General features: G+C 37.4%; 1 protein-coding gene across 2 annotated transcripts in view; it reads left to right on the top strand.

Moving 5' to 3' along the window:
• Nucleotides 1–19,927, top strand: part of myo10 (myosin X) — a 47,954-nt gene that overhangs the window by 23,773 nt on the left and 4,254 nt on the right. For both annotated transcript variants that reach the window (XM_077222435.1, XM_077222436.1), the window contains 29 exons: nt 195–324; nt 438–556; nt 1,968–2,114; nt 2,212–2,312; nt 2,429–2,495; nt 2,752–2,844; nt 3,138–3,206; nt 3,914–3,996; nt 4,202–4,310; nt 4,786–4,866; nt 7,407–7,531; nt 8,172–8,286; nt 9,758–9,864; nt 9,967–10,191; nt 10,276–10,315; nt 10,520–11,437; nt 13,022–13,142; nt 13,519–13,762; nt 14,156–14,251; nt 14,348–14,441; nt 14,748–14,803; nt 15,317–15,459; nt 16,399–16,590; nt 16,685–16,842; nt 16,927–17,050; nt 17,618–17,918; nt 18,731–18,938; nt 19,144–19,280; nt 19,480–19,597. In XM_077222435.1, the coding sequence (XP_077078550.1) occupies nt 195–324; nt 438–556; nt 1,968–2,114; nt 2,212–2,312; nt 2,429–2,495; nt 2,752–2,844; nt 3,138–3,206; nt 3,914–3,996; nt 4,202–4,310; nt 4,786–4,866; nt 7,407–7,531; nt 8,172–8,286; nt 9,758–9,864; nt 9,967–10,191; nt 10,276–10,315; nt 10,520–11,437; nt 13,022–13,142; nt 13,519–13,762; nt 14,156–14,251; nt 14,348–14,441; nt 14,748–14,803; nt 15,317–15,459; nt 16,399–16,590; nt 16,685–16,842; nt 16,927–17,050; nt 17,618–17,918; nt 18,731–18,938; nt 19,144–19,280; nt 19,480–19,597 (4,521 nt within the window). The remainder of the gene's footprint in view (nt 1–194; nt 325–437; nt 557–1,967; nt 2,115–2,211; nt 2,313–2,428; nt 2,496–2,751; nt 2,845–3,137; nt 3,207–3,913; nt 3,997–4,201; nt 4,311–4,785; nt 4,867–7,406; nt 7,532–8,171; nt 8,287–9,757; nt 9,865–9,966; nt 10,192–10,275; nt 10,316–10,519; nt 11,438–13,021; nt 13,143–13,518; nt 13,763–14,155; nt 14,252–14,347; nt 14,442–14,747; nt 14,804–15,316; nt 15,460–16,398; nt 16,591–16,684; nt 16,843–16,926; nt 17,051–17,617; nt 17,919–18,730; nt 18,939–19,143; nt 19,281–19,479; nt 19,598–19,927) is intronic.

Below are 19,927 nucleotides of genomic sequence, written 5' to 3'. Positions count from 1 at the left end.
AAAGTTCAAAAGAGCAGCATTTATTTGATGTTTTTTTTTTTAAGAAAAGTTTTTTTTTATAATTCTTGTATGTCCCTTTTGATTAATTTAATGCATCCTTTCTGAATTGTTTTGAATATTCATTTCTAAAAGATAGTATATAAAATATATGGTTTTCTTGTGTTTCAATGGTGGTTGACTGTGTTTTGTGTTAGAATGCTCTGAGGACAATGAAATTTGGAGAAGAGAACATCAAGGAGGTGTTGAGGCTCCTGTCGGGAATCCTGCATGTGGGAAACATCGAGTTTTTAACGGCAGGTGGAGCACAAGTCTGCTCTAAAGCAGGTAATCACTTCTCCACTCTCTTTAGCTCTGTTTCTCTTTTTCTTTTTTGTTAACATTACTGTACTGATGATAATTGCATTACATTTATATTCGTACAATCTGTGTGTGTGTAGCTCTCAGTAAAGCTGCAGATCTTTTGGGGTTGGATTGTACCCAGCTGGCTGAGGTTTTGACCCACAGATCCATGATCCTCAGAGGAGAGGAGATCACCACACCCCTCACTGTAGAGCAGGTAACAGGGGTGTTACACACTCACTAGGTTACACAAAACACAGTCAAACAAACATTAAATTGTAGTGTGAAATTGTAAAATCATACATAACAACTTAAAGGGTTAGTTCACCCCAAAAGAAAAATGACATTAATTACTCACCCTCATATTGTTCCAAACCTGTAAGACTTTCATATATCTTCGAAACACAAATGAAGATATTTTAAATTAAATCTAAAACATTGATCAGCGAACATAAACCGAAGCTCAACTGTGCTTGCTTGATGTGCGAGAACAAACCTCATTGGTTCTTTCGGAAGCTCAAACGTGCTACATAACAAGAGAATGAACCTCATTAGTTCTCACACATCAAGCGAACATACTTGAGCTTCCAAGCTTCACACACCACAACTTATTTGAGAGTAAATGAATATTTATATGTGAATAAAAAATATGTGAATTTAAAAAAAAAAAGCCTAAATTCAATCGGTTCATCGTATAAAGCGGTCGAGTCTCTTCAGAATATTTGAACTAAAGCGCTCAATAAATATGGATTACTTTTATGATCTTTCAAAGTGGTAATTGCGTGAACTGTCAATGGAGGGACAGAAATCTCATAGATTTCATTAAAATATCTTAATTTGTGTTTCAAAGATGAAGGAAAGTCTTGGGTTTGGAACAATATACCTTTTAATTAAAAGCTAATGTAGCCTAATACTGTTAAGTGTAAGAAAAATGATGAAATTTAAATTCCTTCAGAACTCCAGTCCATCATATAACAGAGACTGAGAAAAGTGTTTTATTAGGCAAAGCAGTACAATAGAGACACAATATAGATTTCATCAGAATACTTCTGCAGTCACCAAAAACAGGTCCAGAAACTCTCACTCCCTCTAGAGGACTGAACATGTAACTGCAAATCTTATTAAACATTTCACCTTCCTCAGACATTTACCCTTTTATTACTATATGGACAGGTTTAAAGTTTGCTTCCCATTAAACATTACAACTTGACCTCTTAACACAGTATTTCCAAATTAAATTCCATGCCAAGTTTATATTATTTATTTCTGTTAAAAATACATAAACACAACATATTAAAACACATGACAGTAAGAACACAATAAAAGCAGTACAGCAATTAAATATTGAAATATGAACATTCATATTTAAATAAATAAATAGAAAAATAGTTAAATAAATAATATAAATATACATCTTTAAATAAAGAAATCCAATACACATAAACACAAATAAATAGCCTTTGGCACACAAAAAAGTGAAGATCACTGAAGTACTTTTTCAGGATTTTGCTACAAATGGCTTAAAAGCAAAAAATACTTATAGTCATGTTTAATTCAGTAATAAAGGCTTAAAAACCCTTCTGTAGTCGGAATAACATCGCGTGTGTGTGTGTGTGTGTGTTTATCAGGCGGTGGACTCACGGGACTCTATGGCGATGGCTCTCTACTCTCAGTGCTTCACTTGGATCATTCGTAAATTGAACAACCATATCAATGGCAGTGAAGACTTCAGATCCATCGGTATACTGGACATCTTCGGGTTTGAGAACTTTGAGGTGAGAGACATGCTGACTAGTTTCAGACAGAGGTTTTAACACACTTGTCATTACTAATGTTATTCCACTCTTTTTTCATTTCCATTCTCCTTCTCAGGTGAACCGATTTGAGCAGTTCAACATTAACTATGCAAATGAGAAGCTACAGGAGTATTTCAACAAGCACATTTTCTCTCTAGAACAGCTTGAGTACAACAAGTAAGTCATTAAAAATATAAACACACCCAACGCATCACCAACACCATCAACCAAAGCACAGGGTGCACGTCTAATTCTCTGCCGTTTTAATACTTTCTTTGTGTTTGCGTTCATAGAGAAGGGCTGGTCTGGGATGATGTCAACTGGATGGACAATGGAGAGTGCCTTGATCTCATAGAAAAGGTAAAAACAGTGGATAAGTGGCGCAGTGGATAAGACACATGCCTTTGGTGTGAGAGACCCGGGTTTGAATCCACTGAGGGACACCAATGTGTTCCTGAGCAAGAAACTTAACCCCTAGTTGCTCCAGAGGTGTGCGACCTCTGACATATGTAGCAATTGTAAGTCGCTTTGGATAAAAGCGTCAGCTAAATGAATAAATGTAAATGTAAATTATGTTCTAGATCTGAGTCTGTCTGTGCATGTGTTTCCTCTGCAGAAGTTGGGTTTGCTTGCTCTTGTGAATGAGGAGAGTCATTTTCCTAAAGGCACTGATGGCACATTGTTGGAGAAACTCCATAGCCAGCATTCTGTACGTCACATACACACATACACACACACACACACACACACACACACACACACACACACACACACACACACACACACACACACACACACACACACACATACACACACACACACACACATTTTTCTGAAGGGCAGTAGGTTTGCTTCAGCAAGAACTGTTGGCAGGAATGTACCCAATTGGAGGGGACCAAACAAACTCATATTGATCAACCACTTATATGAATATTTGGCATAATCATCAACTTGGATATGATAACTATAATCACTTATCTATTTCTCTCTCCATATGATTAGAGGAATCCGTTCTATGTTAAACCCCGTGTTGCAGTTCATCAGTTTGGAATCAAGCACTACGCAGGAGAGGTAGGCACCGTCTACTGTTTTTATTATTGTTATTTATTTATTTTTGTTGTATTGATCTTTCACAGTATGCATCTTCAACTACCAAAAAAATAATAGGAAAACAAAACAGGAAAAAAAAAAATATATATATATATATAAATGTATAAAATTGTTAGTTTTTTTTTACCATATCCATACAAGTAAATTAGCAACTACAGTATAAGCATCTTTCACATTTCCTTTAAGTGGCATTTTGTTCATATACCAAATGCAATGTCTGTAATAGGTACAGTGTTTTACAATAGGTCATATTTTATAATAGGTACAGGAAAATATATTGTTTATTCTATTTATTGATTGTAATTTCAGGGAGTATTTATCTTATAAAAGGGTTAAGAAGCATTATTTATTAGCATACATAGCATTTTATTAAATATTTGATTAAATAGACTTTTGATACAATATGGTCTGTCAGTTACCAGCCACAAGTTGGTGATCATGGTAAATACCAAAGAAATACAAAGAATTTGTATACATTAAAAATTTAGCGATGGTGGTTTTATTTTGAGAAAAGAAAGATAAAAATTATAGTCTATTCACTTGTTTGCATCACATATCTCATGTGTTATGGTTTATATAATGGAGAATAAGGGGAAAAGATCAACGCTGGTCAACGTCAGCACTGCAGGTGTCATGTCTCTGGTTAACATCCTGCTATTTGTCTGCAGGTTGTGTATGATGCCAGAGGAATCCTGGAGAAGAACAGAGACACATTCAGAGATGATATTCTCAACTTACTCAGGGAGAGCAGGTGTGTGTGTGTGCGTGTGCGTGTGTGTGTGTGTGTGTGTGTGTGTGTGTGTGTGTGTGTGTGTGTGTGTGTGTGTGTGTGTGTGTGTGTGTGTGTGTGTGTGTGTGTGTGTGTGTGTGTGTGTGTGTGTGTGTGTGTGTGTGTGTGTGTAGTTGTGTAACTGTTCTCACTGAGGCCATTAATTCACACGCTCCTGTTCTCTCAGGTTGGATTTTGTGTATGATCTCTTTGAGCGAGTGAACACCTGGACTGGACAGGACACAGTCAAGTGTGGCTCAAAGTATCGCAGACCTACAGTTAGCTCCCAATTTAAGGTAAGAAACTACAACTCGCATAATGCTTTAGAACAGGTAAACAACCGTTCAATTTAAATGTAAGTGAATGTAAAGATGCCATTTTTACTCTTACACTTTAAAAAGTGTAACACTTTATTGTATGTTTATCGTTTGTTTCTAATAACCTCAAACATCAAGTATTTATTAGTATATTATAGCCTGGTTTCACAGACAGGGCTTAAACTAAGCTAGGATTGGGCCTTAGTTCAATTCAATTAATTTAAGTAGCTTTTATAAATGTGCCTAAGAAAAAAAACATTACTGGAGTGAATCTTAAGACTCAACAGTGGCACTGACATATTTTAAAAAATAAGTTGCTTTCAGTTAACACAGCTAAAACATGCATTTTAATCCAGGACTAGTTTAAGCCTTGTCTTTGAAACCCCCGGTAAGTGCATTTGGTATAAAACGTTTTAAACAATATGTAACAGATGATTGATTTATTTCTACCCAGAATTCATTGCACTCCCTGATGTCCACCCTCAGTTCCTCCAATCCATTCTTTGTACGTTGCATTAAACCCAACAATAGCAAGGTATGCGTCACAGACACAAACATATGAACATTAGATGTCTTACTTGGTGTCAGTTTGTAAAACATTGGGTTTATGTTGGTTTCAGGTTTGAAATTAATTTATAATATCACTTCAGAGTTGTTTTGTTTATTTTGAGAATGCCAGTTGCATCTGGTCAGGTTTATGGGCCGGGTTCAAGTGCAGACATCTAATACAAACACACCAATTAGACACACACACACACACACACACTATCAGATGGCGATTCTGTGTATGGCTGTATATCTTTGTGTGTTTTCATTCAGTAGTGACAGAGGGACATCATAAACTCAGTGTGGAGATATACGACTCCTTTGAGAGACAGACACATGCTCTGCACACTTTTCTATTCCGACTGCATTGGACCCGAGGCTATTCAGCAGACTGCCTATTAACTCTACAGCAGATGTCAGACTACATGTGTGTTTTGTGTATGGCAGTACCTCTTTGTTCAGTTGTTTGAGGTCAGTGCAGAACTGATGTGTTAATGGGACACATCAATTCTGTTCCATTCTACTGTCACTTTCAGATCGGGCATAAACAAATCTTTGCTGAAGTAAATCAATATGCAGTTGCCTCGTGCAGAAGGCACAAGTATACAGTATATATAAAATGCAAAAAAGTAAAAGAAAAAGCTAACACATAATGTAATAATTCATAATGTAGAATATTTATTATAACAATTAAAACTAACACGATAACTTAATAAAACTAAATAATTTACAGCTACTTATGTCTAACATGTTTGTCTGCTTATATCCAAAATTAAATATTTAAAAATCATTCTTCAAGAAAATGTCAATTTTCTTTCTTTTTTTTACCACTAAAATTTTTTACTATATTTAAATTTTATTTTTTCTTATTTTTCCTTTATTTTTCTCTAAATTTGACTTGACTTATTGTAGTAAAACAATTAAATGATTATCTAAAATTTACATATATTTTTTAAATTATCTAATTTACAAAAACATACATATGACATCTATTAATTTATCTGTTTTTTTATTTATCTAAATATTTAAAATTAATTACAAATTAAATTAAAAATTGCTTATTATAAACAGCTAATGAATTAATTAAATAATTTTAATGTACAATTATGTATGACATCTATAGACATTTGTCTGTATATCTGTCTTTCTGTCAAGTTTACTTCAGCTGTATCTCTATGTCTCTCTATCCACTGTCCCCACACTTTATTTGAATGTAAACAGCTGGGGTGGCTTCTGCCCCTTTTTTACCCACAATGCATTTCCCTCAAACACCCCCCTCCCCCTTGAGCACAAATTAGCCCAGCATGGGTCCGATCTCCATGGTAACCAGCAGTGTGTGAATGAGAGCGGAGGGGTTGGGGGGTGTGTATGTGTGTGAGCTGACCAGTTGATCTCTGGCTTGTTGTGAACATACACTCACTCAGAGCTGCTGACGGGCACAGGATGAGAAAGGACACTTTTCTGTACAGTAAGAGACGAGTTCATATATTATTAAACTAAACGTTTAGCCAATAGCCAGTTACATTGTTGATGTAGAAGAACAGCACTGATACAGTGGTGTTTAGACAGATGCTGAGAGTTTTTCCAGATGTCTGACTGCTGTCTATCTGTTTACCTGTTGGATAATTAAGAAGCTTTTGCTTATTAAAGAACAGATTTATGAAAAATGTTTGCTATGTTCTCATGGTTTGATTCCTAAAGGGGTAGTTCACCCAAAAAATGACAATTCAGTCATAATTTACTTGTATCGTTCCAAACCTGTGACTTTCTTTCTTCTGTAGAACATAGATATTTTGAAGACTGTTTTGCCCATACCTTGAAAGTCAATGTGGTCCAAAACAACTTGTATGTGCAAAAACACTGATACATTTTTCAGAATATCTTCTGTGTCCCACTTTAGAAAGACACTCATACAGGTTTTGGACCAATATGATGAGTAAATGATGACAAAATTGTCAGTTTTGAGTGAACTATCCTTTTAATACATGTAATATGTGGCTAGTATTTGTTTTGCTGGGAGAAAATTAAAGAGAGACTTTGTCCCTCCCCCCATGAAGCACCCTGACATTGATCCTGTCTGCTTTCTGTGACTTGTGCTGCATGTATCAGTATGTTAATGTGCCTCTAACTATAATGAATGATTGTGTGAGTGTGTTTTGGTATTGACCTTCCTCTCACAGCGCTCATTCACCACTCATCTCTTCATCTCACTTTCATTCGCCAGTCCTTCTGGTTCATTCCTCCTTCCACAGAGATGACATTTAGAAGCGGGGATCACAGCGCCCCGTTTCCGACCTCACCCCCACACAGGGTCGGAGGTCAGGGGGAGGGGGTGATGATGGCCCACTTAGTGTGTTTGAAGAATGAATCCACTTAAAACTCCACCCGTCTATATTTGAAAGCAGAATTAATTCAGCTAATTTAGATTTATGGCCTCTAACTTTTCAGTCTGAAGCTGAAACACTTTTTAAAATGGAGCAAATGTGGTGATTTAAATAGTTAAAATGTCTCTGTCACTCTCTTTCGCAGATGCCCGATCAGTTTGAGCAGTCTGTAGTCCTCAACCAGCTGAGATATTCTGGGATGTTGGAGACGGTTAAAATCAGACGTTCTGGGTTTCCTGTCAGGAGAACGTTCAATGATTTTTGTTCCAGGTTTGTGCCCTAAAAATGCTGAAACTGAAAAATGATTTATTCAGAAAATGTTCCATTCCATCATTTTTATCAAATGAAAATGCAAAGGGGATTTTTATATTTAAAGTTTAAGTTTTTCCAAAAACTCTTTAGGCATAGTTAAATGAAGTCATTGTCATTCTTTTCAGTCCAAACAGTCCTCCTTTCTATGCAAATAACACTTTTAATAGAATGCATCTTATTCACAAAACTCACTCTGTTTGACACCCAGAATTAACATTGTGCTATTACTGCTTGCTTTCTGTTTTTACTGCATTTCCTACATTTTTGAATGGTAATCATATAGTGGATACATGGACACAGAGTTGAATGCAATATTGGCGTATAAAAGTAAGATCCATTTTTAGGCTGTGGAAAGTGACCGATCAGTTTGATATAAGCGGAATTGGATTTGTCTAAAATACACACAGGTGGATGTGCAACAAAACCATTCCCAATTTTTGGGTCACACAATGTATAATTTTATAAATCAAAAATGATAAATCATAATTTTGCATTGTTCTGTTCCCTTGAAAATAAAAGGATTCACAATGTTAACTGACTTTATTGTGAACCATATTTGCAGGACAGTTCAATCACAGTTTTATTTTGTTTTTGCCAGGTACTATGTGTTGATGAGGGGCGTGGCTTTATCAGATGACATCAAGGGGCGGTGCTTCCTTCTGCTGCAGATCTATGACAACAGTAGTGCTGAATGGCAGCTGGGAAAAACCAAGGTGAGAAACATGTTCTTTGAAATGTGGGACTGTGTTGGTAGCTGACATAAAATACTTTTGGAAAGTTCTTCACAACACAATTTAATCATTACTTTGCTAACTGTTAAAGTAACACCAGGTAACTTATCAACCTTCATAATATATTTCCAAGTCTCTTGTGATGGTACATCGACTTACAATAGGTTGAATCACACGTCTGCCATAGCCTGACGGGGTCTGTAGCGTTTTTAATCGTACTTTTAAACTTCGGGTTTCGGGTAGTAACCGTCGAATAAAGAGAACTACAAAACTCGACTGCTTTACGGCATATATGTCACTTCCACCACCACCCCCACTTCCTTAAAATCGCAGGGCTGTCAAGTGTCACGCATTGAGCGTGACAGTCACTCATTTCGGTCTTTTGTCACGCTCTCCCGCCACACATTGTATTTCTCACGCTGAAAAACTATTTGTAGTATATTTAATATGCCGCAGCGCCTAAAACTCTGGCCGTGCCGCTCTCACTGTGGAACAGGCATGAATTCAAGCGCGTCTCCTCTGGTGTTGTTCGTCTGGTGTTGTTAGCCAATCAGAAAATAGCACTATTGTATCTGGGTAACATTTAACGCAACAACCAATGACACCCTGTAGTCTGGGGTGTTTTTTTTGTCTGCCTGACTATGTTACGGAAGCTATTTTATCCTCCGTTTATCTTCTTGAATCAGGTAATGATTATTTGTCTTGCCTCAAGCTATAATGCAAATCGATTTGTAAAATTTGCAGATTTATTTATGGTAGCTTGATATTATAATATTGACGATATATGGTTATTATCTACCACTCAAACATTGCATTGAAGTATCATATAGATTCAGTAAAACGGTAACCAATAGACTAGGCTACTATAATGACACTGGCTTGTAAACGTGATCATCGCGAACATTTGTCGTTAGAAAAAAAAATAAAACCCATGAAATTATATTCATATGACATGCTGAAATATATGCCACTGTACCTGGGATGAAGACATTTCACACGTGATGCAAGCAGAACACCTGCATGTGACCTCCTCCTGCAGTGTTCAGGGCTATCATGGTTGTCAACAAATGCACGATGACAGAGTTTACGACAGTAGTAGAGGACAATACTGTTTCCCAACTGTAGGGGGACCCCGAGAGCAAAAGTTACCTGGTGTTACTTTAACCCAAATTAAGAGGTAACCTAAGATTACCGCTCTCCCTTTTACATTTATGTAAATTTTAACCTAAAATGTTTCCATTAATTTTTTTTTTAAATGCATCAGCTATCAAGAATACTGAATAGGCTGGTGCATATGCAATTGGAAAAATTTGGTGCAAGCTTTTGTGAAAGTGAAGCAGTTTGAAAGATGCTTGGATCTAAACCTAATAATTTATTGGTTTTATATTCTAGATCCATCATGATTAGTGGATCTGGTGTAAATGATGGCTTTTCATTGGTTGTATTTTTGTAGGTGTTTATGAGAGAGAGTTTGGAGCTGCGGTTAGAGAAACAAAGAGAAACAGAAGTGCTCAAAGCGGCTTCAATTATCCAAGCACATATATTGGGTTATAGAGCACGGTAAACACACTTACACTTGCAAATGCACATAAACTTACTCATGCTTGGTGTCAACTCTAATGCACTCCCTCTGTTTCTCTCTCTGCCCTCTGCTGGTTATAGGTTGCAATACAGGCGGCTGTTGCAGTGCATTGTTGTCATTCAGAAAAACTACCGTGCACTGTATTGGCGCCGGCGCTTCCAGACAATGCGTTGGGCCACCATCACCCTACAGAAGAGGCTCAGAGGACAAAGGGCACGACGGCTCTACATTCACCTTCTAGAGGAGAAGAGGAAGAGGGAAGAAGAGGAAAGGAGACGAAGAGAAGAACAGGAGGCACTAGAGAGGTGGGACAATTGCCTGTATTATTATACCTATGTTTGTGTTTATAATGTTAGTTTCTGATATTCTTGTGATGCTTATTTTTTTAGAGAGAGACAGTGCATGGAATTGGAGCTCCTGGCACAAGCGGTTAGTGGAAAAAAATCTATCTATCTATCTATCTATCTATCTATCTATCTATCTATCTATCTATCTATCTATCTATCTATCTATCTATCTATCTATCTATCTATCTATCTATCTATCTATCTTAAAGCAGAATTCAAAACACAACCAACTCAAGTGACATTCTGTTTATATTGCATGTTGGGTAACGCAGTCTTTTCTATGCAGGCAGAAGAGGCTCGAAGATTAAAGGAAGAAATGAAAAATGAGCAGATTCAAAATGTATTACCTGAGAGTACCACACCAGTGAACAGTATTGTACCAGAGAGTAGCCCATTTGAGAATGGCCCTCCTGAGAGCCCAGTAGCAGAGAAATCATTGGCGGAGAAGGTGTTTGACGAGGTGTTAGAAGGAGAAACAAACCAGGCATCACAGGTGGAGGAGATCTTGCGTTTGGAGCGTGAGATTGAAGGCCTGCGGCGACAGAAAGAGGCTCAGGAGCAGAGTCTAACCACACATTCGTTGCATCGTCTGCAGTGGCTGCGTGATCAGGAGCTGCGCAGGCTGGAAGAAGAGGCCTGCAAGGCTGCGCAGCAGTTCCTCACATCGCTCAACTTCGATGAGATCGACGAGTGCGTGCGTAACATCGAGAGCTCGCTGGGGGGATCCAGTGGCTCACAGCAGGGGGTAGCCAGAGGTGAGGAAGATGAGGTGGATGAAGGTCTGGGAGTGGATGACGGGTTTAAAGACTCGCCTAATCCCAGCGAGCACGGCCACTCAGACGGCCAGCGCACCAGTGGAATCCGCACCAGCGATGATTCCTCTGAGGAGGATCCTTATGCTAATGACCATATGCCCCCGCCCTTAGCCCCGCTTATCATCATGCCCTCAGCCTATCATGCTCCACCCTCAAGCAGTGGCTCCACCTACTCTCACGCTGTTCAGGAAGAAGAGGCGGAGCTAATCCCTCCCGATGAAGATTCAGATTATGATGCAGATGATTATGATGGAGGTCTCATTATGCGACCTCCCAGCCTCCCACCTCACAATGACCACTGGTCACGTGACCATCGCAGCTCCTTTGCAACCAGCACCAGTGTCAGCTCAGGGGCGTACCGCTTTAGCTCAGACGGGCCACAATCTTCAGTGAGTTTTACATACACATTCTGCATGGTTGATGAATCAGATTCATTAAAAGATTCAAGGTTTTCTTTTTTGTAGAGCAGGGTTTCCTAAAAATTATTGTCATTTAACAACACATTTCCATGTTCATGGTGCTCTGTTGTCGGTTAAGGCGGGCATACACTGTGCGAATTTCATCCGATTTTGAGCCGAATTCTGACTCGTGCGACTCTTTTTCGGGTCGGGCCGATTTTCAGCTTTGTCGTGCGTCGTTTGTCGTGCAGTGTTCGTGCAGTGTTCGTGCAGTATACAAGGGGAAATGAGAGGCGATTAACCTCGTGACTATATCGCACAGTTGAAGCAGAGCTACGAACCGATTGCCCTAAATTCAGTGTTTTTTCCCTCACTGCGCCTGCGCGAAAACAATCTGCAGAAAGAAAAAAAAACGAAAAGAGGGAACTCTTTAAGTTCTGTAGTTCAAACTAGCTACAAATTACTGTTGCTTACCTCCAGTTTTCCCAGTTATTACCCACGTCTTCCAAGCCACCTGCGATGGAGCACCATGCACCTTTTATTAATTTGTTAAACCATGTTTTTTAAATAAACCTGTTTTTAATTTTCATTGATGACTAATTATTGCAGTGTTTGGACATGTTATAGACTGTTAATATAATTATATGCCTATAATTCATTGTAATCGACCTAAATGTTTTAGACAATTTTCAATGAGGATTCTCATTGAAAATTGTCTAAAACATTTAGGTCGATTACAATGAATTATAGGCATATAATTATATTATTATTATTATTTTATTATTCCTCGTGGAGTAAGCTTCTATGTAATATTTTATTATCCTCACAGCGCATTGCGGTGATGTGCTGTGAAATTATTGCGTGGCAAATTAATTATAATAGCAGATCAATTTAATAATAAAATTAGCCTTCCCTAATACAATAATACTAATAATAATTTAATACATAAATTGGAAGTGCTAAATCATCTTGATATTGATAGCTGATGCTTGTTTTGACAATATCTCTGGATACATGATATAGTCTACCAACCCAGCACGGGGGTTTATCGCACATATTTCACACGTGTAGTGTGAGCAGCAGTCACATCGCAGCTCGACGTTTGGACCGTATAGTGTGAGCACATAAATCCCGAGCTTTGGCTTTACATCGCATGCGATTTACTCGTTCAGTGTGAGTAGGTACCTTGCTGAAATCGCACAGACATCGCACAGTGTATGCCCCGCCTTTAATAGGCTTTCTGAAGGATCATGTGACACTGAAGTAATGGCTGCTGTACTATTACATTTGAAAATAAATAGAAAAAAAGTTAAAATTGTAATAATATTTCCCATTATTGCTGTTTTTATTATTCTAAAATTCTGTTTTCATTAAATAAATCTCATGGTAAATATAGGAGACTTTTTTCAAAAACATTAAAGAATCTTTCTCACCCCAAACTTTTGAATGGTTGCGCACTTAACATTACTGAAGGAAAAAGAGTTGTGAATGTCATTTCATGACTTTAAAAGCATGTGCTGTTAATGCTTGTTTACATTTAATTGCGGATTGTGTATCCCTGTTTCTTTCCTTCAGTTTGAGGACAGTGAAGATGACTTTGAAAGGTTTGACACCGACGATGAATCATCTTACCGACGGGATTCTGTCTATAGTTGTGTCACTCTCCCCTACTTCCACAGCTTCCTTTATATTAAAGGTAAATAGCCTGCCAACTTTTCTCTCAACTCATCTCCTTTATTATGTTTGTTTAATTACATGCTTGCAAGACAGCGTACAGTTTTGAACCTTATTTCAGCTTTAGGTGTGCTGCCTATTTATATATATAAAAAAAATAGTTACTTTTTTGGATTAAATTCAAATTTACTTTACTTAAAATTGTTTAATGTTTGTGGAGCAGGATTTTGACCAATCAGATTTCAGTGGGCGGGGTTACCCAGCACAAATCATTAAAAAATCTTAACCAATAACTATTTGTGGCAACTGTATCTGATTAGGACAAAAAATGTATTTGCTTGAAAGAGACAGATTTTATCACGTTTAATAGCTTGAATGTGCCTGGATGTGTGTTGCAGGTGGCCTGTTGAACTCCTGGAAGCGTCGTTGGTGTGTGCTCAAGGATGAAACGTTTCTGTGGTTCAGGAGCAGACAAGAGGCGCTCAAACAGGGCTGGCTGCTGAAGAAAGGCGGAGGATCCTCCACACTCTCTCGTCGCAACTGGAGACGCCGCTGGTTCGTCCTGCGACAGAGCAAACTCATCTACTACGAGAACGACACAGAGGAGCGGATGAAAGGCATGCTGGACATGCACGAAGCTAAGTAAGACCTCAGGAAGTTCAGTACACAATCAGTGTGACACTAGATCTGGAGAGCTATGGTCATTTTCTATTGCCTCATTATTCTTGACACTTTTAAAGGGCTTAAGCTATCAATCAAAAATACTAATAGCACATACAAATACCGCAAAAAGACAACAAAATGTATTTGTTTATTTATCTTTCTCTCGAATCTACACTGAACGGGCTTCAGCTTGAATAATGACACTGTTGTCTTTTTTAGAGATGCTTTACAGCAAACGTTTAATTCTGTTTGCATCATTGATCATTACTTTCCTGTTTGTAACTGTAAAGCTGCTTTGAAACAATCTGTAATGTATGAAGCTCTATATAAATGAAGCTGACTTGACCTGTTCTTTTTGTGTTGTTTTATTAGAGAGATTATTGATGTAACAGGAAAGGAGAATGGGATTGACATTGTTATGCCAGGAAGAACATACCACCTTGTTGCAGAAACTGCAGAAGATTCCAGGTAAGTGTGGTTATTTTTTGTGTTTTTTAATCCTGTGTGCTTTAAACCTTGATGTTTACAATTGAGGTTTTTAATTATTCTCTGTGTTGTGTGCAGTCATTGGTTTAGCGTGTTAAGTCAGGTGCACATGTCGACAGAACAGGAAATTCGAGAGATGCATGATGAACAAGCAAATCCTCAGAATGCTGTGGTAAGTATTAGACACACACACACATACACACACACACACACACGTTTCATGGGGACATAATGATTTTCATTCTGTACAAACTGTATAATCTATCCATTAACCCTAAACACAACCCTCACAGAAATCTCTAACATAATTTATTATTTTACTTATCGAGACCAAAAATGTCCCCACTAGGTCAAAAATTACTGGTATTACTGTCTTTTTGGAGAAATTTGGTCATCAAAAATTTGGTTTACCAGGACCACACTCAAATTTGGAGACAATTCATAAGATATTTAGAAAAGATGTTTGTGTTTTTCATAGGGCACATTGGATGTGGGAATGATTGATTCTGTATGCGCTTCTGACAACCCAGAAAGGTATACACACACACTGTCCTCTCTATCTGTCTTGTTGCTTTTGAAACAAAAAATTTAAAAGGCAGTTTAGTGGTTTGGTCATCTGCACTTGTATTATTGACCTTTCTTTAAATATTTCTATTATTTTACATTATATATAATAAATCTTATATTTTTAGATTATATACTATTCTGTTCATTTATTTTGTTTACATTTTTTAAAACAAATTTCTTATAATTGCGGCTTTATATCTAACAATTGTGACTTTCTCAGTTGCAACATTTTGTAATTATGAATTTATATTTCACATTGTACTGTATATTGTATATTGTTGACTCTATCACAGTTTGTAATGTTCCTCATTTGAAACAAGGCTTTGGATAAAGGCATCTGCGAAATGAATGTAAATGTTTAAACCTAATTTCACAATAGCCATTTTATTTTTTTTCTGACAAAAACATAATTGAGATAACATGCGTTATCATGTAGACAATAAAATATTCACAATGTTTTTGCATTTTCTCTCTATCCAGGCCAAATGCCTTCGTTATAATTACTGCCCATCGTGTTCTACATTGCATGGCTGAGTCAGCAGAAGAAATGCATCACTGGATTACGTTGCTCCAACGCACGAAAGGAGACACACGTGTGCAAGGACAGGAGTTCATCATCAGGGGTGAGAGGTCACCTGCTCGCACAAATCAAAAGCCATGCTCAATTGTTAATGGATTGTCTGTAGATTATTTGTACATTAAATACTTTACATTAGTTATTTCTCATTGTATGAGGATGTTTCATCACTTTTCCTAGTCAGTCATAGAATCAGAGTAAAGCTGGATGAACGATAAACTTAGTTTTGTTAGATAATAACAGGATTGCATTTTTTATTATGATTATTTAAGGATTTGACACATTGTATGATTTTTGGAATGCAAATTAATTTCATTATTGGGTCATGCCAAATCAACCAAATTAATAAATGCAATGGATGTGTATTTACCGAGTAATCCACTATTTTGTGGAGGGGGGTCAAAATAACAATTTTCACCTGAGATTTGGATCCATATTACAGGTGGGCGAAAATGAATTTTCATATAGATAGGTAGACCTATTAGTAAAATCTATTGACTTAAGCAATCCTTGTTGAATTATATGCCAATGTTGACATTTCACATTCATAATGGGAAAAGCACTTTGTGTGTGTTTTTTCCCCCAAAGTTTGCATGTCTGTATTAAAGATATCCTACACAATAGTGGATTCATATTTTGATTTATAATATTACGATTTATGTTTGTCTTTCTTCAGAAAGAAATATGAACAAAATGAAAAATTTGAGCTGGGGACCTCTAGTTGAGTTGACACACAGAATGACCCTAATTGATTTGATATGGAACATGAGTTATATTAATGAATATTAATTTAACGTAATATGTATTACATACTTGATGGTTAATTTTTGAAGATGTTTATTTAGTTTTTGGACAAATAAAGAGTGAAGAGAAAAGACCACAATTACATGTTATAATGTTCACTTTCAAACTACAAACTGAATTTTTAAATGTGTGAAATTATAAATTTCACTCTGTCTGTTTCTCTCTCTGTTTTGGTTTCCAGGTTGGTTGTATAAAGAGATTCGGGGCAGCAGTCGTGGGAATCTTAAGCTGAAGAAGCGCTGGTTTGTGCTGACTCACAATTCTGTGGATTATTATAAAAGCTCGGAGAGAAACGCTCTTAAACTGGGCTCTTTAGTGCTTAACAGCCTCTGCTCCGTGATCGTTCCCGATGAGAGAGTCTTCAAAGAGACCGGTAAGCACACACATGCTTGCACATAAACAGTAGAGTATACCAACAAACATTCAGACTCTTTATCAGACTGTATACTATATTTGTGTGCTTCTAGGCTACTGGAACGTGAGCGTGTTTGGTCGTAAGCATTCATACAGGCTGTACTCTAAGCTGCAGACGGAGGCTAGTCGATGGGCCAGCGCAGTACAGACTGGCATCGACAGCAAACCGCTCATGGATACACACACACAGCAACTTATACAGGACATCAAGGTAACACGCACACAAGTGCATATGCATTTATGCTTTTTAACATCCTTTTATTGAAATGCTGTTGTTGTTATTGTTTGTTTTCAGGAGAACTGTCTGAATTCAGAGGTGGTGGAGCAGATCTACAAGAGGAACCCAATACTGCGTTACACACACCACCCTCTACATACAGCCCTCCTGCCTTTACCCTATGGAGATGCACAGCTCAGCTGTGAGTGAAACACACACACACATTTAAAATACACTTTTCAAAAATACAATTCAGTATTATTATCAATTTGACTTAACTGAAACTATTGGATGAGAACAAAAAATAAACTAATTTAAGCTAGATAATGATAATTGTCTTCTGCAGAGCTGCTTTATAGCTGAATCATTTTTTTTTCCATTATTGATGAACTCTGCAACTTGAACACTTATTGAGCTGAACCTAATCAACACTGAACTGACTTTAGCTGAATAATGTCACTATTATCTTCTGTAGAGCTTTTTTATAGTTGAACTGAGTTTGATTCATAACTAATGAACATTCACACTGTTATTGAACTGAATTGAATCAACATTGACACTGCCTTCTGTAGAGCTGTATTTTAGCTGAAATTGAGGTTGTTTTAAAATGATTGAACTTGATTGACACTGTTATTGTCCTGTTTATTACTGTGAAGCTGCTTTGAAACTGTCTGTATTGTATAAAGCGCTAAATAAATAAATATGACTTGACATAAATGTTCTAATACACCCTAACGGTAATAATCACTCTGTATATTCATGTTTTTAGCTGACAAAGGGAGAAATTACGGCACGCTGCAGGCTGAGGCCCTCAAGATCTTCAATGTTCTTCATCAGCTTGAGGCCGAAGCCAGTCCCATCCCTCACATCCAGGGGCTCCTGCAGACAGCGCATGACCTACGACCCCTAAGAGACGAGCTCTTCTGCCAGCTTATCAAACAGACAGCACACCACCCGAAGCCTGCTGGCCCCGCACACATTAGTGGCTGGCGAGTCATAGCCTGCATGTGCTGCACATTTAGCCCCGCCTCCAGAAGCGTTCTCAAATACCTGAAATTTCACTTGAAAAGGTCAGTGTGCATGTGGGCTTGTATTTGGAGTATTTTGTCTTGTCAGAATACCATTGGGTTAAAAAGGAGATAAATTAGATAATTTAAGATCAATACTTGCTTACTGCACAGTACACTACCATTCAGTAGCAAGATGCATTAAATTGATCCTTTATAATGTTAAAGAACCTTCCATTCATTAAAGAATTCTGAAAAATGTATCATGGTAAAATAAAATTGATAATAATTAGATATGTTTCTTGAGCACCAAATCAGCATATTAGAAGGATCATGTGACACTGAAGACCGGAGTAATGATGCTGAAAATTACATTTTAAATTATTTTAACATAGAAAACAGGTTTTTTATATTACAATAATATTTCACAGTATTACTGTTTTTATTTAAGTTTGATCAAATAAATGCAGGCCTGGTGAGCACAATAGATTTCTTTAAAAATATTTAAAAAATCTTCCTGACCCCAAACTTTTTATCAGTAGTGTATACTATTTATTGCAGGCCATTTTATAAAATAAATCTGAAATCGAACAGTAGTCCACAACATTGTCACATTACATTGCATGTTTCATTTAGTGAATGGTGTCAAATTAAGTGGAAATAAATACTGTTATTTTGGATTTTTAAATCATAATTTGTGTAAAACTTTGGCATTCTGATCAAATAATTAAGTCAGAAAGACCTCAAAAAGGATAGGATATTAAAATTCGGGCCAATACTACAATAACCAATAAATAGTTAAATAATATATGAAAAATGTATATTGTTTTGTCTTAATAAATTAAAAAATAAATTGTGACTGATTTTCTACTCAGGACACGAGAGCTGTACCCAGGCACCGAGATGGAACGGTACGCTGTATTCTCCCAAGACGCATTGCGGCACGTGCGTGGCCGCGAATACGTTCCTTCACAGGAGGAGCTGAGGGCCATACTGAGCAGACAGGAAATGACATCGACAGTTTACTGCCATGGTGGCGGGTCCTGCAAAATCACCATTAACTCACACACAACTGCAGGAGAGGTACACAACACAAAAACACATCCACACACGTATACATGTGAGCTTCAGACCCACAGTAACTATATTTGTGTGTGTGTGTGCGTGTGTGTGCGTGTGTGCGTGTGTGTGTGTGTGTGTGTGCGTGTGTGTGTTTGTGTGTGTGTGTGTGCGTGTGTGTGTGTGTGTGCGTGCGTGCGTGCGTGCGTGCGTGTGTGTGTGTGTCTAGGTGGTTGAGAAGCTGCTGAAGGGTCTCTCAATGGACGACTGTAAGAACATGTTCGCTTTGTTTGAACATAATGACATCACAGACCGAGCCATAGAGAGCAGGACTGTGGTGGCCGACGTCCTCGCTAAGTTTGAGAAGTGAGTCTCACCTTGAATCACATACCTTAAAATTTTATGTTTTAAATATTGGGTTGTTAATCAGCTGGTGTGATTTCCGTCGGATGCTATTTAAGCATCATATTACCAAAAAAATCATTGCACATTTTATTGTTGTTTTCATTATGTGGGAAAAATGTTGTGATATTATTTATTCACTCTCTATATTTCTCTCATTCAGGTTGGCAGATAAAGAACAGGAAGGAGAGAGCTGGAAGTTTTATTTCAAGCTTTTCTGTTTCTCAGAACCTGAGAGCGTTCCTGCTGACAGTGTGGAGTTTGCATTCATGTTTGAGCAGGTCTGATTTCAGTTTAATATCTGGCCTTAAACACATAAATAACAGGGCTGCCAATCACTTAAATATGTATACATTTATATTTATTATTTAATCACATTTACAAATAATTGCAGAGAAAATTACAATTACATTAATGTGGCAGCTGAAAGCATTGTGTAGTCATTACAAAAAAAAGTGGCTTTAAAAGTCAACATATGGCCTGATCTTTGGTCTATGTGCACATGCAAACAAATGCATTGTCTCACTGTTTTCAGAATCTCACAACGACAGTGCCACATTTTTTAAGATCATCATAATCATCGTTGTCTTCTTTTCTGTTGGTCACACACA

The sequence above is a fragment of the Siphateles boraxobius genome, unplaced genomic scaffold (assembly GCF_051911475.1).
Source record: "Siphateles boraxobius isolate OS27281-9 unplaced genomic scaffold, OSU_SipBor_1 86, whole genome shotgun sequence".
Classification (NCBI taxonomy): domain Eukaryota; kingdom Metazoa; phylum Chordata; class Actinopteri; order Cypriniformes; family Leuciscidae; genus Siphateles; species Siphateles boraxobius.
This window is presented reverse-complemented; position numbering and strand designations above follow the sequence as displayed.